Raw genomic sequence first — 21,439 nt, forward strand, 5'->3', positions numbered from 1 at the left:
GCTAGCATAGCACTAACAGGGCCGGTAAAAGTCACTTCCTCAGCATATATGGTCCACCGGTCTTGGGTAAATGTACTATTATTAAAATCCCAGCACAGGGATTTTTATGTGGATCGATATAGCCCACGACCATATCTAAAAACTGCCGTATTGTGATTAGGAAGGCTTGGGTGAATGCAAAAATCCGTTTTCAGTGAGTAGGCAGCGAGCGAACGATTCCGACCGCTCGATATCACTCATCATTCCCAATTTCTGTATCACTACCGTAATTCCCGGCCTACAGAGCGCACCTGGTTATAAGCCTCACCGAGTAAATTTGTAAAGGAAATACCGTTTGGTAAAAACACACACCGCAGCTGTGTAAAAGCCGCAAGTGCCCACATTGAAAACCACATTCAAACACGAGATATTTACACAGAAAGAGTTTATCGCTCGCGCAGTGCTAGCGCTAAAGCCGCGCAAATGCCAGCGGTGATGCTAACGCTGACAAAGCCGGTTAAAATAAATCTTACCAGTAAATATCACATAGACACGCCAGTAACACAGCAGCAACACGCAAGCACAGCGCTAACGCTAGCACAGCGCTAACAGGGCCGGTAAAAGTCACTTGCTCGGCACATATATTCCACTGATCTCATTCTTACCTTTACTGCCCGAGTGCCCCCTTGCGGCCGTTAGAAAAAAAAAAATGCACAAATGAGCCGTATCACCGCATAAACCGCAGGGTTGAAAGCGTGTGAAAAAAGTCGCGGCTTGTAGGCCGTAAATTACGCCACTTTAAATGAGAATTGATTTGATGTTGGAGTTAATTGCTTTATAGGCTTCGCCTCTGAGCAAACGCAACTTTTGGTGACTCTAAATATAGTTTATTGGTGTCTTTGATTTCAAACTAAATATGGTTCACCGTGCCCTCACGCTGAGCGTATACACATTCGTGTTCTCGTGTGCATGGGCGTGAGCGACAGTTGCTGCAGGCTGACACACAAAAGTTATGTTTAGTCCGGCCGGACGCAGTCAGACGATGACGGCAGCCGCTCGGATAGCGGCGGTCGCCTGGCAACGCTTCAGACAAAATCACTCTTTTGGCGTCCGGGTGACACACACCCAAAAAGGAAAATGGTGACACACGGAAGTGTAGCCTTTGGAAGCTAGTAAACACATCACCGCGTAGCATGTTTGCATCGTGTAGCATTTAACGGGCAATAAAAACAGTTAGCAAGAAGCAGGTGATAACGGTGTCGCATTCTGTTAAAAGTAGCGTAGCATTTGGCGCGTTAGCAAGTAGCCAGTTCATAGCCAAACATTCGCCAAAATGAACAACCCAAGTGCCTCCTGAATAAGTTCCAGGAGAGGATATCGAGCTCGTGCACGTGACGTCGCCATTTTCACGGCGCCATATTGCAGGTCAAACAGAGCCGCTCGACATTGCGGGAGACGTTGAACCGGGGGAAAATATTTCCAATACCAGAGACCTGTTGCGCTGTTGGTTCTCACAGCAGACGAGTCGGATATTCAAAAATAGAATTTTATGGAATACCAGCTGAAAAGACCAGAAAATATCGACGAATTTCGGCAATTAAACGTGATGGCTGGTGCCCAACCAAAATACACACACGCCTGTGTAGCGATCGCTTCATTTCAGGTACGAATTGTTATTCTCAATCTCAAGTGACCAAAAAGTATTTATAATCCCAAATTCGCTCATTTGAGAACAATGCGTCTGTCGCAGAGATTTAAAGAGTTTAAGTGTGGCCGCAATCGCTTCCGTGTCCATTCCGTGGAGACGACTCCATCCTTTTTTCCCCCAATCATAGTTAATGAATGCGATCCTTGTGAGGATAAGCAGCTAAGAAAATGGATGGATGGATACTAATAAAGAAAATTCGTGCTGGTCTGTGAAGTTTGGCGACACCTGCTGGTCACCCGCGATTTTTTTTTTTGTCAACTCTTATTCTACGAGTTTGTGTATACTATACTATGTCCACATAGGCGGATCCTCAGACCAGTGAGGCAGACGCTCTAACCCAGTGGTTCCCAAAGTCAACCCGGACCCGGAGCCCCAACCTCAACTTTCGCCTAATAATGTAGTGCTGGACACAGCTATGCCATTCTGGTACGAAGAAATATTCAATTTTAGTGGCTCACGTGCTCTTGCTTTTTATTTTTGCACAATAAATCAAAACGTGGTTCAACACTGGAAAGGGCAATCCTCACATCATGATTAGGTTCCAGACGATTTCGTTTTTTCGTCTTCACATCACAGATCACCCTGGAAAGACGGTTTTTTTTCCACCCCCTGGGGGTCCGCGGACCCCACTTTGGGAAACCCTGCTCTAACCAGTCGCCCCGCCCTGCCCCCCACTTCTCAAAGATTCGTCAACATTCTGCCAAATTCTCACATTTGTCACTGTTCCAAATCACTATATCATATCACTGACCATTTCAAACTGCTCTAAAATGTTTGAGACCTCTGCATCATTTGCACAATTGTCAAAATAAATAAATACAAAACGATATCAGCGTTATCATATTACCGGTAAGCGACTCTCTTTAGTTAATTTTTTAAAATGTCTCCAAGTATTTTCCGTGCAACGGCTCTCTATTTGTGCGGCTCCGACTACAGGATACAAATTTCTTGTTCTTATTCTGTGCATAGTCGGCAACTAAAAATATTTACGATTTTATTAATTTAGTTACGACCTTTCCAACATGGCCACCACATAGACTCACCGTTTAGCGGTCTCTGACAGCACTCTGACGCGTTTAGTCAGTGGTTGCCAGGGTGCCTACAATTTCCTTTAGCGTATACAGTACTTTCTACAAAATTAAATTAGACTATAAAATTTATCTAAATACAAAGCATTATATCGTATCAATTATTTTTTTAAAAGAAAATACAAATTTAGTTTTTTTTTTTTTTTTTATCAGGCGGGATATCGGGCACACACCCCGTGCAAAGTGCGTTAGAAAACCCCGTGTGTGGGGCTGAAGGCCCTCTTTTCTGCTGTCCGCCATTTGAGGTGAGACCAATGCAACATGGCGCTCTCGTTTTAAGATAATATTAGCCACAAGTTTCACCATTTACCAAGTCATATCTGTCGCCGCGTTGTCTCGTCAGGTGGATCGGGCGCCAGGATGCAGATTTTTGTCAAAACCCTCACGGGGAAGACTATAACCCTCGAGGTGAGCGACGTCCACATTCCGAGTCCCCAAAACGAGAACATTTGAACGCATGAAAGCCTCGCAGCGTCACACGTCTCCATAATTAAATGTTTGGCGGCTCTCGGGATGAATTAAATGCCAGTGAAGAGATTTGGGGCTTCTTTCACGACGCCAAACGCTACACTAGCTCTTAGCCGAGCAGCATGATACACACGTGCAACTCACCAAAAAGTGACTTTTCTCCATCTTCCCGCAAACGCCACAGCCGCACGCGTCGCGTCTAAAATGGTCGACTTGGTGCAACTTCCATTTCTCACTGTTGTCCTCCTGCACAGGTCGAGCCCTCCGATACCATCGAAAATGTCAAGGCCAAAATCCAAGACAAAGAGGGTAAGTGGGTTAGAGTTTCATCACTCTCACTTTTTCCATTTATTTTTTAACGCGAACGTCTTAACGTGACAGTAAACGAACAAAAAGTATGGGCGAGTATTGATACCAGCTATCTGTATCGAGCCGATACGGGGCTTATAGTACATTGAAGGCGAGGATATTTCTCAAACTACTCCATTAAAGTGACGTGTAATATGATACTATCCGCACTACCTTGTATCCATTTGGCTAAGCATGTTCTAGAATCAATCTTGTAATTAGTCTTTCAGTTGTCCTCATACATTGTTGGCGCCACCCAACATCTTTTGCATGTAGGAATTCCTCCTGACCAGCAGAGGCTGATCTTCGCCGGCAAGCAGCTGGAAGACGGACGCACCCTGTCCGACTACAACATCCAAAAGGTGAGCAAAGAAGAAAGTGCCTTTTAAAATGTTTGTCGTCAATTTCCCCGCATACGTAACTCGAACAAGATTTTTGTTTGCTTTTTTGGGGGGGATAGGGGGGGGGGCGGTGTATGGGGAAAATTAGTTCATGTAAGTCATTTTTCAAAGGGCAAAAGAAACTCTCAGGTTGCAAAATGACAGGAACGGACCAAATTGAAGATTGGGAATATAATTTAGGGAAATGTTTGTGTGTAACTTGTGATAAAATCAGAATTTCTGCGAGGTTGATGTAGCAGTCCCTCAATTTAAAAGAAAAAAAAAAATCGCTTTTGTGTTCACAGGAAGTTCATGTCGCCGGTTGAGTGGGGTCTGTCGTTAAGCAAAGATTTTTGTGTGGGTGTGCACCAATGACAAAAATATTAGTCTAAATATAAATACTTTCACATTAAATTACCCTCAATTCCCAATTAATTTAAAATTGGAAAATTTGACACTGCTTGGTGGTCATTTAGGTTATACTGTAGTCCATTGTCGCCAGTTTTTTTTTCTCTAATTAAAATCCATCCTTTTTTGCCGCTGATCCTCACAAGGGTCGCAGGAGTGCGGGAGCCTATCCCAGTACACCCCGAATTGATCGCTGGCCAATCACAGGCCACACAGAGACAAACAGCCCCACTCAAAATCACACTTACGGGCAATTTGGTGTTTTAATGTTGCATAATTTTGCGATGTGGGAGGAAACCGGAGTGCCTGGAGAAAACCCACACAGGCGGGGCCGGGATCGAACCTGAGTCTTCAGAACTGTGAAGCCAACCCTTGACCAGTCAAATGTACAGTGTAAACAATTGTATTTTAATCATTAAATAAGAATGATAGTTCATGTAGATGTGAAGTCCAAATTGTAAATTGATCCAGACGTCATTTAAAAAAATATATTTCAAGGATTTTCTGATTTGAAATATTGCCCAAATTCACTTTCACGGAAATGGAAGTGACTAGAAGATGAATTATTATTTTTGTCTGTAGGAGTCGACCCTCCACTTGGTGTTGAGGCTCCGCGGCGGAGCCAAAAAGAGGAAGAAGAAGTCCTACACCACCCCCAAGAAGAACAAACACAAGAGGAAGAAGGTCAAGCTGGCCGTGCTCAAGTACTACAAGGTGACGGCAACACGCCGGCGAACCGGACCACCGTCGTCCGGTCGACTGACGTTTTGTTTTCCCAGGTGGACGAGAACGGCAAGATCCACCGCCTTCGGCGCGAGTGTCCCGCGGACGAGTGCGGCGCCGGCGTGTTCATGGCCAGCCACTTCGACCGCCATTACTGCGGGAAGTGCTGCCTCACTTACTGCTTCAACAAGCCCGAGGACAAGTAGTCGCATGGACGTTCGAATAAAAACACATGTCAAACTGACCCTTTTCTTGCTTGTTTGTCATGTTGCACATGTAATCCAAAACCGGCCTGCAGAGCGCACCCAATTATAAGCGTCGGTCCACAAAGAGTTTAACCCGAACGTGACTCTCGCATTAAACTCTTATAACCAGGTGCACTAACGCTAGCGCTGCTGCATCACCACATAAACCGCAGGGTTGAAAGCGTGTGAAAAAAGTTGCGGCTTGCAGGTAGGAAATGAAAATGAAATGTCATTTTTAATTTGATACGAAACTATTAGCGCTTTTATCTGTGCTGGTAAAACTGCAGAATATTGGGGCATTTTTATTCAACTATTTTACATTATCCCACGACGTTCGTGAGGACCGGCGGCTAAGAAAATGGAAAGATATTCAACATGATTTTTAATGATCTGGCCCACCCATCAGATTTTCTTTCATTTGCCCTTTGGGCAAAAGTTGACGTTTGCCGTGAACCCTGTTTGTCAAATTTGTGCTACTGTACGTCATGAAGTCCAGCAGGAGGCGCAGTCACCATATTTGTAGCTCACCTAGTTGTAATCACTGATCTGAAAAAGACTGGATAGCGCATACTTGCTGGCGGTGTGTCGATTGGTTGAAGCCATTGCCCGCCATCTTGGTACTCCCACACCGTGTGGTTGACAAGTTGGATTATGGCAGGGTTTTTTTTTTTTCCCCTCAAAGTTTGGCATGTAGAATTAAAACTGGTCGTGTGATCTTGATATTTTTTCGGTTCTGGTAACATGAAGGATTTTTAATTCGACTTGGTAAGCCAAAAAAAAAGGCTAAGTGCAAAGGAAAGACAGAATTCTGTGACTAGCGAGAAACCTTGCATATTACCTAGGGCCCGATTTCCGTGACATGTTAACGTTTCCCAAAATATGCTGTGAAGCAGTAAGCATCATAACATAGCAAAAAACTAATAATTTTTTCGTCATAAAAACATTACAAATTTGAAGTCAATCAGTTCAATATATTTTTGGAAATAAGGATTCGCAATGGGCAAACGCGTTGTTCATTTGTTGTCTCTGCGACATCCTATTTCAGACAATTTGAACTTAGTTTCCTCGCATACGAAAATCAAATTGAATTTGCACAGTTTGGTATTATGAAATTCATCAACAATTTCACAGAAAATGTGTTTTCTTGCTTATGCGCTGATGAAGTTTGGGAAAATATTGACATCGCTTTTTCGCAAAAAAAAAAAAAAATCCGTCGGCCTATAAAGGTGAAGCGTGAGAGTGAACAGTGAACAACCACCGTAAAAGGAAAAAAAAAACATTCTTCAAGTGAATTAAGCTCATCAGAAAAAAAACCTTTACAATCAAACTTTTAACAGTATCAAAGTAAATCTTTCTAACTTACCTGTGGTACGTTTTCTTGTTAATTCTGTTGCTGCACAGGTCGGGATGCTTGTTTTGGGAGTATCAAGATGGCGGATGACGACTTCCGTTTTGGTGGCCAATGAGCCATCCAGTGGTTGTGATTAGGAACAGTTCATAAATCAAGTAATTTATTCAGTTAAGTGTGAAATACCCTCCACTATTGAATGAGAACTTTTTTTTTTTTTCCCCCACCACAGAAGAAATTGATTCAAGCTGATTTTCCTCCATGTGAAAACACACCAATTGTTGAGTACTAAAAATAAGGTTATTTACTTAAAATTGTTACATTGGACAGACTGTATACATCCCCCCCCCCTTGGTAAACTCTTAAGGCACAAAAGAACAAATAACATTTCTATGTTTCGCAAGGATTCTTGCATATTAGAGGAGGAAAAACAAAAGTCGACTGGTTAAAAACAAAAAGCCAGTCGGCGGTTCGCCCTGCTCCGCGCGACAACGATCGAGAACCGACGTTAAAAAGGGACACGCTGACGTTGGACGACCATCACGCGTCCGCCAAAGACGTCAATGCAGCTTTTAGCGCGGTGGAAGCGGATGCGAAAAGTTCACAAGTCAACCTGAACCAAAAATTCTCTTCAATGCGAAGTTGCGCTTTAACCCTCAGCGCGACCGGAACCGTCTGGCGAGTTTCGACAAACTTGGGCGTTGATGTTCCTGCTGTAGAAAGTCTTAAGTTAAAAAAAAAACAAAACAAAAAAAAAAAAACAACAACAACAAACATTTACAAAAGTCTGGACGTATGAAAGCTCAGTGGGAGGAGCCAAACTAAGCGCACGTTAGCTCGTTATCGGAACGCTTTTACTTTAGCGTTAACTTTGCTTTGTGGAATTAACTGATTCGAACGATTACGTTTATTTGTCAGGACAATGTTTAACAAGAAGTACATATATATAATTTTCAATGTCATAAAACTGCTTACATTAACATGGTTGCAAAAAGAGAGGAGCTAGTTTACAAAATCTGTTTTTACAACCTAGAATTAGCATCTGGCGACTATAATTCCCGCAAAGACACGTGGTTAGCGTAAAGTCGGGTTGAATTATGTTACTTTTTACAGGAGGAAAAATATGATTCAAACTATAAATTGGATTTGTGTGTGTGGGGCGGGAACCCGATACTTTCTTTTCGTACAAAACGCCGTGTTGGCCAACTTTAGTTTGCGGTCTTGACGTTTCACCGTTAGCGTTAGCAGCTAATGCTAAGTTAGCGTTGGTGCTCCCTCCTTGTAGCTGTGCATCGCGTATAAAATGACTTTCATTTCACTCACGTTTTGCGTACATGACCATAGAGTTTGTTATAAATAAAATGTGAAACTTCACTTCCTCTCATCAGCTCCACCCACTGAGGTCTGTCTCCACCAATGAGATTGCTTGCGGGCGGCGAGCGGCTCTGCCTATGTTTATAAACAAAAACGGACGACAAGAACAGGACGGACGGTCTACGCCTCCCATGCGGCCGAGACATTTTAGGACACGACGAGGAAATCCAAAGTTCGTATCGTTTGTTTGCTTGTTCCAAAACAGGAAGTGGATGAACGGGACAGGAAGTGGTCTGCGTTGCTTTCACGGAAAGCGTCAGCGGAGGAAGACGAGAAGAAGGACGAGCGCGATGACGACGGGCGCTTTCCGTTTTTCCTTTTCTCCCAAAGTTGTCTGGCGTCGGTTGCGTTTCGGCGCTTCAGATTTTGATGTCCTGCGACTCGACCATTTTGGCCAGCGTCTTCTTCACCCGCAGGACGGTGAGGCGCGACGCCGGGCTGGCCGACCAGCACTCGCACATCAGCTTCAGGATGGCGCGCAGACACTACGAACAAACAAAACAAAAATGAGGTTTTAAGCGGCGCACCCCGTGGCCCGAAGGTGGTGCCGACGGCGAGCGTGATCCGACCTCGTCGCTGTTCCATCTATTGGACACGGTGGGGCGCTGCCCCTTGACGCAGACCACCTCCAGCATGTCCTCGTACGACGGGTCCGACGGCACCGTGTCGTAGTACGGAAGCTGGTACTCCTCCACCATACCTACGTACGCACATAAAACACGTGTTAAAAATGACTAAGTTGCAACAAGTTTTTTTCTACCCCGGCTCAAAACTTGGTAGCTAGGCCGGGTGAAGATCCAGAGCCACTTTCCATCTGGTTCAAAACTTGGCCCATAACTGCCGCGGGCCACATAAAATGATCCGGCGCCCCGATAAGTCCCCCTGAGCCTCGAGTCCGATAGCCGTGCCGTACCTCCGGTGACGCAGCGCCTCGCCATCTCCCAGACGACCAATCCGTAGCTGTACATATCGGCCATGAGGTAGGCCTGGAACTGGTTCTTCTTCAGGCTCTCGTCCAGAACCTCCGGGGCCATGTAGCGCCGCGTGCCCATACGCGTACTCAGGGGGATGTCCACCTCGTTGGTGTCGCTACGGTAACAAGACGGCGATAAGCTCGGGCCAGACGGCGGCGGTACGGTCAGATAAAAGCCGAGCCCGACCTGTTGAACTTGACGGCGAGGCCCAGGTCGGCGATGCAGCAGGCGCCGTTCTTCTTGATGAGGATGTTCTTGCTCTTGAGGTCGCGGTGGGCGATGGCGGGTTTGCCCTGCGTGCCGTAGATCTCGGTGTGGAGGTGGCACAGGCCGCAGGCGGCCGAGTACGCGAGGCGCAGGAGCGTGGCCGTGTCCAGCGTGGCCGTCTTCAGGAAGTCGTACAGCGAGCCGTTCTCGTGGTAGTCGCTGATGAGGAAGAGCTGCGTGAAGGCGCCCGTGCCCTTGATGTCCGCCGCGATGAAGCCTGGACGACAACGGCGGGCCGCGTCAAAAAGGATTTCCACGTCGTGGACCTGGATGGTTGCCGACGTACCGCAATTTCCGGCCTACGAGCCGCGACTTTTCTTCACACGCTTTCAACCCCGCCGTTTTCAAACGGCCGCAACGGGCCGCTCGAGCGGAAAAGGTAAGAATGAGACTGGTGGAATATATGTGCCGAGGAAGTGAATTTTACCAGCCCCGTTAGCGCTGTGTTACCGGCGTGTCTCAGTGATATTTACCAGCAAGTTTTATTAGTTAGCGTCAGCGGGGCGCGAGTGTCATCGCTGGCATTTGCGCGGCGTTAGCACTAGCGCTGCGCTAGCGATAAACTCTTTCTGTGTACTGTCTTTGTAAATATCTCGTGTTTCAATGTGGTTTTCAAAGTGGGCACTTGCGGCTTTTACATAGCTGCGGCGTGTGTATGTATCAAATGGTATTTCCTTTACAAATGTACTCTGTGAGGCTTGTAACCAGGTGCGCTGTGTAGCGCTAGTGCGGCGCTAGCGTTAAACTCTTTCCGTGTACCGTCCTTCTTTGTAAACATCTCGTGTCTCAATTCGGGCACTTGCGGCATATGTATGTACCAAATGGTATTTCCGTTACAAATGTACCGGGTGCGCTCCGGAGGCCGGGAATTACGGTACTCAAACAGTAAAAGTGACAAAATGAACAATGAGACGGCGGACGGCAGCGACCTACCGAGGATGTTGTCGTGCCTCATGAGCACGGTCTGGTAGATTTCGGTCTCTCGGAACCAGCTGGCCTCCTCTCGGGTGAAGAACACCTTGACGGCCACTTTCTCGCCTCGCCAGCGGCCCAGCCACACCTCGCCGTAGCGACCTTTCCCGATCTGGCGAACCATCTGGATCTGCTTGGCGATGGTCCGCTGAACCTTTTGGTTGAAATTTAAGCGGGCGCACACACAGACAAAACAAACAAAACTGCTTTCTTCGTTTTCTGTGGGGATCGGGAGGCGGGCCTGCAGTGTCGTAACCGTACCAAGAGGGGGAGCCCGGAGCCGCTGCCGGAGCTCTGTGATTGGTGGATGAGGTCTTTGAGGGACTCCCCGACAGGGATGAACACTTCCTGTTCCACGTCCTTGTGGTAACGCTGACGCTCGCTTTGCCACTTGTATCTGGGAAACCGGCGTGCGTGCACACAAAAGAGAGACGAAAACAAAAAACAAAAACAACGCGCAAAAGACACACACACACACACATAGGACACAAAACAAATACCCACAAACAAAAAAACACAAGACGGGAAGAGAAAAATGTACACACACAGACATGAAAAACGCAGACACACAAACACGCAGACAAAACAATAAAAAACCAAAACATCAAAAACGTGAACATGCAAAAAAACAAACAAAAAAAAAACATACACACAAACATCCACAAAAACAGACACAATCTAGTCAAGTTGATGTGAAATTGTCGTCACGTTTGGCGCAAACTATTTGTTGACTTGCTTTTAATCCGTGAAAGAAGACGACTTTGCTTAAAAAGTTGCTCAAACAATAAGTCGGTTGTCTGCTTGTGGCAAACGCGCAGAAGTCATTTTAGAAAAGGTGCCGTTTTGATATTCTGGATCTCGTTCCGAGCGTATCGGCGGCTTCCTGGTGGGAAAATTCCGTCCAAAGTCACGCAGTAGTCGTGACTGCTGACTCGCGGAGAAAACAGAAAACGCTTCAGGCGGCGAGCGGTCAGCAACTTCAACGGGACGACTACTTGGGCTTCTTTTTTCACACGGCGGGCAATACATATTTGTTGCTCTTTATCATCAATTGCAGAGGGCTAGTTTCGGAACCAGTTTGTGGCCTACTCGTGAGGTTCTTTGGGCTTCCTGGTGTTGGTGACGTGTACCGTTGGCTAACTTGTGGGGCCCCAACCAGCAACTGCCGATATTAGCCCTTTTTCAAATTGGCAAAATGGACTAACGTTCAAAGGTATCGTGCACGAATATTGTTTTGCCGGTAGCCTTCACTTATCCATCCATCCATTTTCTTCACCGCCTATCCTCACGAGGGTCACGTGGAGTGCTGGAGCCTATCCCAGCTGTCGACGGGCAGGAGGCGGTGTTACACCCTGAACTGGTCGCCGGCCAATCGCACGGCACAAGGAGACAGACAACAGTCGCACTCGCAATCACACCCAGGGGCAATTTAGAGTGTCCAATTAATGTTGCATGTCTTTGGGATGTGGGAGGAAACCGGAGTGCCCACCCGGAGGAAACCCACGCAGGCACGGGGAGAACATGCAAACTCCACACAGGCGGGGCCGGGATCGAACCGTGGTCCTCAGAACTGTGAGGCCAACGCTTTACCAGCTGAGCCACCACCGTGCCGCCCCCTTCACTTATATCCTGCATTCCCCCCCCCCCCCCCAGGCACAGGTGTCAAACTCAAGGCCCGGGGGCCAGATCCGGCCCGCCGCATGATTTTATGTGGCCCGCAGAGGCAAATCACGTGTATCAACTTCCATGATTTTTTTGTTCAAATCTGTACCAAAATTTTAAATTGTTGTATCATAAATGATAACACTGAGCTATTATAAGCATTTTTGTGTTACTAAACAACAAATTTCCCTTGATTTCCGATTCCAAAACGAGTTCATAAATTTCATGTGTAAACATGATGAGGCGTTTAATGATTTTCATCGTTTCGCAGCCATAGTGAAACCGCAAGTCCAATGTGGACCGCGACAAAAATGAGTTTGACACCCCTGATTTCAGGCCTGAATCTTTTGCATGTTTGCATACTTGAATATTCCTCCTTGTTGTAAAGTTAAACAAATACTAAAGGAAGAAGCATAGGGAAAAACATTTCATTAAGGAACCCCCGTCCTCCAAATATGTATTTAATTCATTCGAGATGTCTCGAACTATTCGTCCAGTTAATTGTTTTTCCACGACGCAGAATACAAACTAGCGTGCGCTGACGAGTATTTGGTGTACCTGTAGTAGCAAAGGACCGTGACGCAAACGAGCGTACAGCAGCACACCGTCATGGAGATGAGGAAGGCCCACCAGTGGGGGCTGCTTTCTGGAAACAAGAAGGGGGGGGGGTGGGGGGTCAAATGAAGGCGGTGAAGGCCGAGCGCCCCAAACTGCGACTGCAAACGCTACCTGAAGGAGCCTGCGGGGGCAGCGTGGGCTGCAGGTCTCTGTTGCAGAAGTCGGTACCGCAGCACTCGATGGTCCTCCTGGTCTGGGCTTTCGGAGAGTCCTGCCAGTCCGGCGCAAACCGTCACATTCCACACATCCTGACTGCATGCCCCTGTGTGTGCGTGTGTGTGTGTGTACCTTGCACTGGAAGTGTGAGCCTTCGTACTTCATGCAGCCCGACGTGAGGAGGGCCTCGCCGTGCTCGTCCTCCTCGATGATGGCGAAACACTGCCCGTTGGTTCTGAGGAACGACACGAGTCACCTCACGGGCCCGAAAAGCCCTTCACACCGAGGCTGGCTCATACGACCCTCACATAACATCTCCGTTTTGGATGCAAAACCGTCATCGCTGTCGGGTAGAAACCTCCGATGGCCAAATCTGGACAATTTCAATTTTATTTTCTCACATTTTTATCTTATCATCTGTTCTTTTTCTCACTATGAATCAGGAAATAAAGAAAATAGCACATCCGGCTCTTCCCTCCTTCTGTGGGAGTCGTGTGGCATTACGTCACCTCAAGATTGAAAGTTTGGAAACACATTTGGGTAGGTTTGTTTTTTTTTCCAAAATGGATGGCTGCGATGCTTCGGCTAATAAACCGGAATTCTTAGATGAAACGGGTAAATGGCCCGGCCCGGCCCGTCCCTACTAGCCGCTAATGCTAATCAAACGCGAGGCGACTTACTGGCAGGTGTTGTTGACGGCGTCTTCGGGGCAGTGCCCGGAGCAATAGCAGCTGAGGAAGCGAGCGGCGTCCTCAGGTGCGACGGTGGAGTCCTCGCCGTGCCGCCTGGCCTCCGCCTTCACGCCCGTGCCCTGGAGGACGTGGTCTGGGTTCTGACCTGCGGCTGCAAACGCAAAATTGTTCATTCGCAAGCGGCTCAACACAGTAAGGCGACTGCACGTCCAAGCTCAAACGCCGTGAAATCCATGCAGCAACGATATACAACGCGACCTTGATGTAACGGACTGATGGGGGCGACTGCTTTTCGGAGTCATCCCTCATTCCCCACTCCCGAATTACTCCAAAAGGATTTTCAGTTCCCCTCGTGTGGTGGAGGGTTTTGTGTGCCCCGATGATTCAGGGAGCTAAGTTTGTCTTGGGGCTTTACACCCCTGGTAGGGTCACCCATGTCAAACAAGTCCAAGGTGAAGGACCAGACAAAATACGGCGATAAGACCCGAACGATGAAAAACTTGCATGGATTGAGGATTCCCTTGCTCGGACCTCCTCAAGTCCACGGACATGCCTTCCTTCCTATGTGTCGGTCTGTTGTGCTAAAGAAAGAGCTAAGTCAAAAGACACAGGTCTCGATCTACGTTCCTACCGTCAACCCATGTTCACAAGCTGGAAGTACAAGATCCCGGTTAAAAGCCGTCGAAATGAGTTTCTGCCGCGGGGTGTCCGGATTCTCCCTTAGAGATAGGGTGAGAAGCTCGGTCCATCTGGGAGGGGGTCAGAGAAGGAGCATTGAGAAGAGCCAGATGCCTCCTGGACCTCCCACCAGGTGGAGAACCTGGGGACGACCTCTCAGCTGGCCTGGGGACGCTTTGGGGTCCCCAGGGAGGAGGTGGATGACGTAGCTGGGGACAGGGAAGTCTGGGCATCCCTGCGACCTGACCTCGGATCAGCGGCGGAAAACGGATGGATGTATTTTCAGTTGGCATTTTTCCAGAACCTTCTCGGTCCTAAAATTTGACATATGTCTCCTTGAAGGCTCGGTTATTTTTTTTCCTCTCTGCCATAATTCTGCGATTGGATGACATTGTCACATGACACAGTTTTTTTTTTAAATCGTCAGGGAGGTAAAACGTTCCTCCTGAATCAGCGTCAGGAGATCTGAGCCAGCTCGGGCTATTCAGAGACCCATTTCCAAAGAACCTTTTCACAGCTGATGTTCCCCCCTTCCACAACTGACATCCCAGTGAGGGGGAGGGAAGAAAGAACAAAATCCAACTTGTTTTTTGGCCAGCGTAAGAAAGAAAAAGAGAGCGAGGAGGGTCACGATGCTTCTTATCACTTTTCCTCCTCCTCGCTTATCTCATTCCTCTGATCCGCTCTCTTCTTCTTCTTCTTTTTTCCTGTGGGGCGCATTCCAGCCCGCCTTCCTCGCAGCAACAACACCAAAGCGCGCTGACATGTCTGGTCTTGAAGCGAGCAGAGTGCGCCGGTCGTCAAGGAAACGCTGGAGCCCAAAACACCCCCCCCCCCCCCAAGTCCACCACTCCAGCGTCGATGTCTGGTTCTGGCTTCAATAGCCTGCGAGGGTCCGGCCAGACCGAAAAAGAGTGAAAATCCACGGGGTAATCCCTTTTTTTTTTTTTTTTTAAACATGAAAAAATCTTGAATAAGCAAGTATATACCGCCAATAAATGTTTTTGGGGTTGAGTCTTCCCGCAAAAAAAAAAAATATATATATAAAAAATATAAATATAAATAAATCTGTGAAAAGCTGAATCCGGTGCCGAACAGTGAGTATGCGGGGGTCCATCGTAAAGTCACTTTGGAGATTTGTTTGAAGAGAATTGCTGAAAATGTGGTGCTAAACTGTGGCGAGTCCAGGTTTTACGGATCTTTTAGGGGAGAGTAACTAAAACAAAAGCGCCCCCCCCCCCGTGACGCACATTGGCGTCCCGGGCATGACTCGCCCCTAAAACCTCATCAGCAGTTATCCGGCACCCCTGTGATGTGATTTTATCATGCTAGCTATGATTCCATCCTGCTGGCCAGTCAGTCGCAGTGCAAATATAGACAGTGATACGCTCAAGCACTCCCGCGACCCCTGTGAGGATAATCGGCTCGGAAAATGGATGGAATGAAACCCACTGCCGTGGCTATTTTAGAGCGCCTTGTTGTTGGCTGTAAGTGTGCGCCTGTAAGGCAAAGAAATGAGAAGGTGGGCGGTGAAAATTTCCAAACCGTCCAACTTGACAGCGGGCATGCCGACTGGGGTTGTACTTTAGAGCGCCTCGTCGTCGGCTTGAGCACATGTGCATCATGCGGAGAAAGACAGAAGAGTGAGGGGTGGGATTTTATTTTGTTATGGTCCAATTTGGATTAAAAAAAATAATAATAATAATCCACCTAAAACTTCATACTCAGACTGTGATTTGTCAAGTTCTTTGTCATTTGACATCCTGTTTTGAATGATCTGAAATCACTCAAAATACTACCTAGAATGACATTATTATTATTATTACTGTGAATGTTATTTTTTGGGATTTTCTGGATTAACAAGACAACACATGACCTTTTCTAAAAAAAAATAAAAATGGTGCTTGTGGACTTGTTTCCACATGTGACCAAACTGTCCTCTAGTTCTACTTGTTGCTTTTATTTGCTAATCTAAAACCCCACAATATCCTAGTGCAGGGGTGCCTAGACTTTTTTACCCCAAGATCTACTTTTCAAGCAGCCAGCCTCTCGTGATCTACTGACGACGGGGTTGGGGGGTTATGCTCCCAAACAGTTTTAAGGTTAATGTTATGTTGCGTCCTACATTTTAACTACAGAACTAGCTTTTGTGCACTGTATTGTCTTTGCTTTCATCCTGGATCAGGCTGTGCCAAGATGGAATTTTAACATTATACACCATCTCATCCTGCACTTTCTACTTTGGCTTCAGACCAGACCTTTCCCACTCGGAAAAGAGAAAATCTCGTCCAGTTTAACCACTTTTTCTTCAATTATTCACATACTCTGACAGGATTTTTTTTAACTTTCTCCATTAATGTTGAAAGTAAACATAAGCAGCATGTCTTGGTCGTCGTTGCTCTACGTTGCCCCGGACTGTGTTGCTAACTATACCAGCGGAGGTGGACGCCGTCATTATAAAACACATTGATTGGCTGCGTAAGTACTGTAATATTTGTTTTTATTTGCGCGCGACGCAGAATTTCAGCAAAGACTGCATCAGCAGTGCACAATTGCACACGCGCGCACTTTAGCGGGAAAATTGGCTGACGTCCCGCGATCGACCGAGACTGCCTCGCGATAGATCGCGACCACCGCATTGAGCACCCCTGTCCTAGCGGGATATATTCCAGCTAGCGCATATATTGTCACAGTTCAAACGTGTAGTTATGTGGAGTTGTGACAAAAATGGTAGAGAAATTAGCATCCAGTTTTCCAAGTTGTAGTATTTGAGTGAGAAATGACAAATGAGAGAAATGAGAAATTCTGCGGATTATTATTATTATTATTATTTTTTAAATCAACAACAAATTTGGCAGTGTTGTGTACGACAGCTCTCAGTGACGTGTCAAATCCACAAAGCTTTGCACGTGAAACCAATTACATTGTATGTATTTAAATGAGGCAATATGGCATATAACTGGACAAAGTTGTATTTTTTTTTTTTTAGCATAATATGCAAACGAGCACGTGCACAGCATGTGCGGTGTCCTTGTGTCACAACCGCAGTTTAAAAGGAGCAAGTTGGGAGAGCAGAAACGGAAAAAGGAAGAGAAAGTTGGTGTGCGCTTGTGAGCGTGAGCACATGTGCGCTCGATTGCGCGTCAGTCAGAGCGGAGACTGAGGTCTGGCACAGAGCACGCTGGGTAATCGGACCCTTCAAGTCGCAGCGCCGCTTACGCCGCATATTTCCATCAAGCACAACTCGACTATTAAAAGATGTGTTCTGTCTCTCAACTCTTTTTTTTTTTTCATGCTCCAATCTATTCATCGAAATGGATTAAATGCACATGTAATGTCTCACAAATTATCATATCGTGACAGCTCTGCTCAGACGTACATATTAGCTCATATCTCTTGGAGGAATCACAAAAAATAAAAATGATAATTAAGTCCGGCAACCTTGTAATGAACAAAGAATGCAGTTTGTACGTGAACATGTACTGGTCTCCTTTGGTTTTACATTGTTTCGTGAATGTCTTCTTCTTTTCCTTTCGGCTTGTCCCCTTAGGGGTCGCCACTGCGTGTCATCTTTTTCCATCTCAGCTTATCTTGTGCATCTTCCTCACCAACACCCACAGTCTTCGTGTCCTCCATCAACTTTTTCTTTGCTCTTCCTCTCTCTCGCTCTTTTGCCTGACAGCTCCATCCTCAGCACCCTTCTACCAATATTCTCCCTCTTTCACCTCTGGACATGTCCAAACCACCAAAGTCTCCAAAACATCCGACTTTGGCTGTCGCTCTAATGAGCTCATTTCTAATCCTATCCAAGCTGCTCACTCCGAGCGAGAACCTCAACATCTTCATTTCTGCCACCTCCAGTTCTGCTTCCTGCTGTTTCTTCAGTTCCACCGTCTCTAATCCGTAAATCTTGGCCGGCCTCACCACCGTTTTCTAAACTTTTCCCTTCATCCTGGCGGAGACTCTTCTGTCACATAGAACACCAGACACCTTCCGCCAACTGTTCCACCCCGCTTGGACCCGTTTCTTCACTTCCTGACCACACTCTCCATTGCTCCGGATTGTTGACCCCAAGTACTTGAAGTCGTCCACCCTCGCTATCCCTTCTCCCTGTAGCTCCACTCCTCCTCCTCCTCCTCCGCCCCTCTCATTCACGCACATATATCCGGTTTTACTTCGGGTAATCTTCATTTCTCTCCTTTCCAGTGCGTACCTCCATCTTTCTAATCGTTCCTTCGCCTGCTCCCTGCTTTCACTCCAGATCACGATATCATCTGCGAACATCATGGTCCAACAGGATTCCAGACTAACATCGTCTGTCAGCCTATCCATTACTACCGCAAACAGGAAGGGGCTCAGTGCGGATCCCTGATGCAGTCCCACCTCCACCTTAAATTCTTCTGACACACATTGTTTTGTGAATGTATATTCTTGATTTTTTGTTTACTTGTGTGTTTTGCTGCTACAGGCTCTCAGATAAAATGCAGTATTGTTATTATTATTATCTTGCATGTAAGAAATATGAACAAGTATAGTGATTTAAATCAGGAGCGTCACAGTCATTTCGATCCCGGGCCACAACAAATTTGAGTTCTGCGATGACCACGAGAGCCATATTGGTTCAATGTAAATGTATGAATATTTCATCATTTTAGAGATACACAATTGTCCCCTGCAAATGATTGTCATCAATTCTATTAACCAGATATTCAAATGTAAAATCACGTAAATGTGACAAATATTTCGGTATAAAACTACACTATTGTTCAATTGGTGTTAGGATTTGGTGAAAATTATGCCTGTAACGTGGTCATTTTGGCACAGATTTTCTGCCAAAATAAGAATAACAAACCCATTTAGCATGAAACATGAGTATCTTTTTCCACACGTGTGACAGCTGTACTGAAAATAAATATACACAACTAAAGAGCGGCACCATCGTCGCATGCATATTTTAACGTGTGAAAAGGAGATGAAAAAAAAATGTATCATCCCATTTCTCTGGTCTCTCTACAAATGGTCGGCGGGACTTCAAAAAGGTCGCGGAGAAGGGAAACGAGCACTTTTCAAGGGGCAAATCTGTCTCCGGAGGGACTGAGGGATATTTCCGGAGAACAATGGCCGTTCGGAGGCTTTAGCGCCGCCGCGGCCCGCGCCGTGTCATACAGGAAGCGCTTCGTGCGCAAAGAGGAAGTGAGAGCAACAACAATCGGCTCAACAGCTTCCTGCGGCGCCCGGGGAGAGAAAGTTTGCCAAGCCGGCACGGAGGCGGAACGTGTCCGCCGTGTGAGATTTCGAGACACTTTCTCACATGGGGGGGGGGGGGGGGGGTATGCGGTATCACCTTGAGGTCATGTGGGCAGGGAAAAAGGTGACAAAAGGGGTGGAGCTGAGATTGAAGATGCAGTTGGAAACTGTCAATGACTTTCAAAATTAATATAGGAGCTTCTGTTACGCAAATGTTTTCGTCCACCTGATTACGCCAATTAAAGCATGGAAGGCTTTAAGTGTGTTGAAAGGAAGGGACACAAATGGAGGTATGGGGGGGGGCACTCCTCTGTTAAATCCGTCCCAACGAGAAGTCACGTGATCAAGAGTCTTGGAATATTTGTTGCATTCATTGAGCTGTCCCCCCTCCCTGAAAATTGGTTGATTCAAAAGTTTTTCACCCTTTATGCCCTCGCCCCCTCCCAGTCTGCCTGCACCCCGAAATGGTCGTCGGGGACAAGCATTCAGACCCACGTTCACACCGTCGCTGAGCGGGAAGTGAGCCCACGTTAAAGTCAGGCCAATGTACCAAAACAACCTCAGCGACGCTCAAAATGCGTTTACCCATTCTCATTTTCTGAGCCCCAAGTGCGGGTTCCGTACCTTCTGCTCTGAGGACCATCAGCAGGGCGGCGGCCACGACGGCCAGACGCAAAAGGAAGCCTCCCATCCTGCGGCGCGACTGGACGGACGGACGTTCGGGTGGGGCGGGACGGGACCGCGCCAGGAGGTGCGGGACGGACGGTCCCCCGGTGGTTCCCGATGCAACTTTGCTGTCCGGAAGCTTCGCGGGAGACGTTTGCTGCTCTGCTATCACAATATGAGACGAAGGTCCTCTGGCTTGCTGGTTCTTTGGACCCGGAACGCTGACAAGACACAACGTGGAATGTTCAGATCACGTGAAATAATTTGCCATTATGATGTACAACTGGGCTACTTGGGACAAACAATAATGACAAAACTACTTTTACATTCGCCGCTTACCGTATGAGCACTTTGTCTTTAAGCAGCCCACAAAATGGCCACCTTGACCCTAACATGGCTCACTTTAAACTAAAATGTCAGAATTTTTAGCAAATTTTTTGCTTCCTGAGGCTTTTTTTGTTGGGCCAACTGATAATAGACATCAAATTGTATATTTGGTCAAAGTAGTTGCATTTTCAAAACATACACAGAAGCCCTGATAAATGACCAAAACGACCCTAAAATGGCTGGCGCTAAATCAAAATGACAGACTTCAGAAAAATCCCCGTGTGTTTTTGGAAATTGCTTCTTGATAATGTCAAGACAAACCAGATTCTGGGGCTGAATTTTCAAACATTTCTGAGGATGCTCGCACTAGCCATTTCCGCGGCCTTGGTGTCTTCCAAATACAAACATTTTCAAGGCTGGACATAACAGCAATATTTCACAAACATTCCAACTATGGTAGTAAATGTGGTCCAAATTTGGAAGTAATAATACAAAATCCCTCAGAAGTTTGTCATCAAAGGAACAGTGGAAAGGAGCAAAATGATCAGAAAATGGCCATTGCCCGACTTCCTGTGTCTTTTCAGGCAAGGTTTTGTGAGACTAGTTTGTGCGCCTACTCATGATTGAGATGTCTATTAACATCCATCCATCCATCCATCCATCCATCCATTCATTCATTCTCTACTGCTTCTCCGGGTCGGGTCGCGGGGGAAGTAGCTTCAGCAGGGGATACCCAGACTTCCCTTTCCCCAGCCACTTCTTCCAGCTCTTCCGGGATCCCGAGGCGTTTCCAGACGTCACCCGAGGCGTGTCCTGGGTCGTCCTCGGGGTCTCTCTGTCCGGTGGGACATGCCCGGATCACCTCACCACTCATTATTTGTTTTTCCAAAAGTAACTTCAATAGTAACTACAATATTACTTTCGAGCCGTATTTAGATGATATGCGGATCACAGCTAAACCGCATGCGGCCAGACCACCTCTGCGACGGCAAGGAACAACGGCGCATTTAGCACCCCTGATTAACGTCTCCGTCTCCCCCCATTATTATTATAATACTATATACATTTTTTTAAGTAGCCGTGTACACACCTAGCTGTCATTTGGAACCCA

General features: G+C 46.7%; 3 protein-coding genes across 4 annotated transcripts in view; 1 reads left to right on the top strand and 2 right to left on the bottom strand.

Moving 5' to 3' along the window:
• LOC133509469 (reticulon-4-like) overlaps window positions 1–3,482 on the bottom strand; it is a 29,902-nt gene extending 26,420 nt beyond the window's left edge. The window contains exon 1 of the mRNA XM_061836487.1: window positions 3,388–3,482. The gene's annotated coding sequence lies outside the window, so the exon portion shown is untranslated. The remainder of the gene's footprint in view (window positions 1–3,387) is intronic.
• On the top strand, window positions 2,960–5,346 carry rps27a (ribosomal protein S27a). Of its 2 annotated transcripts, XM_061836506.1 has the most exons (6): window positions 2,960–3,020; window positions 3,119–3,183; window positions 3,498–3,552; window positions 3,868–3,953; window positions 4,962–5,093; window positions 5,159–5,346. In XM_061836506.1, exons 2-6 carry the CDS (start codon window positions 3,136–3,138, stop codon window positions 5,306–5,308), a joined length of 471 nt encoding a protein of 156 aa, XP_061692490.1. In that variant the 5' UTR covers window positions 2,960–3,020; window positions 3,119–3,135; the 3' UTR covers window positions 5,309–5,346. The 2 variants fall into 2 exon arrangements, with proteins under 2 accessions (XP_061692490.1, XP_061692489.1); XM_061836505.1 differs by lacking the exon at window positions 2,960–3,020 and having other exon boundaries at window positions 3,027–3,183.
• Window positions 5,347–6,775: 1,429 nt separating this feature from the next.
• The window catches only part of LOC133509473 (bone morphogenetic protein receptor type-1A-like), a 36,088-nt gene continuing 21,424 nt past the window's right edge, over window positions 6,776–21,439 (bottom strand). Inside the window, exons 3-13 of the mRNA XM_061836499.1 lie at window positions 19,960–20,222; window positions 13,399–13,561; window positions 12,851–12,953; window positions 12,674–12,773; window positions 12,503–12,590; window positions 10,544–10,679; window positions 10,244–10,436; window positions 9,230–9,527; window positions 8,983–9,158; window positions 8,639–8,769; window positions 6,776–8,554 (exon numbers count right to left, since the gene is read on the bottom strand). Coding sequence (XP_061692483.1) covers window positions 8,429–8,554; window positions 8,639–8,769; window positions 8,983–9,158; window positions 9,230–9,527; window positions 10,244–10,436; window positions 10,544–10,679; window positions 12,503–12,590; window positions 12,674–12,773; window positions 12,851–12,953; window positions 13,399–13,561; window positions 19,960–20,026 — 1,581 coding nt within the window. The 5' untranslated portion in view covers window positions 20,027–20,222 and the 3' untranslated portion in view covers window positions 6,776–8,428. The remainder of the gene's footprint in view (window positions 8,555–8,638; window positions 8,770–8,982; window positions 9,159–9,229; window positions 9,528–10,243; window positions 10,437–10,543; window positions 10,680–12,502; window positions 12,591–12,673; window positions 12,774–12,850; window positions 12,954–13,398; window positions 13,562–19,959; window positions 20,223–21,439) is intronic.

The sequence above is a fragment of the Syngnathoides biaculeatus genome, chromosome 12, assembly GCF_019802595.1.
Source record: "Syngnathoides biaculeatus isolate LvHL_M chromosome 12, ASM1980259v1, whole genome shotgun sequence".
In the NCBI taxonomy this organism is placed as follows: Eukaryota; Metazoa; Chordata; class Actinopteri; order Syngnathiformes; family Syngnathidae; genus Syngnathoides; species Syngnathoides biaculeatus.

Excerpts from the sequence above, each read along its gene's own strand:
- rps27a (XM_061836506.1), top strand. The coding sequence starts at position 3,136 with ATGCAGATTTTTGTCAAAACCCTCACGGGGAAGACTATAACCCTCGAG. Across the intron at positions 3,184-3,497 it reads GGAAGACTATAACCCTCGAG|GTCGAGCCCTCCGATACCAT; the intron begins GTGAGCGACGTC and ends CCTCCTGCACAG. Across the intron at positions 3,954-4,961 it reads CCGACTACAACATCCAAAAG|GAGTCGACCCTCCACTTGGT; the intron begins GTGAGCAAAGAA and ends TTTTGTCTGTAG.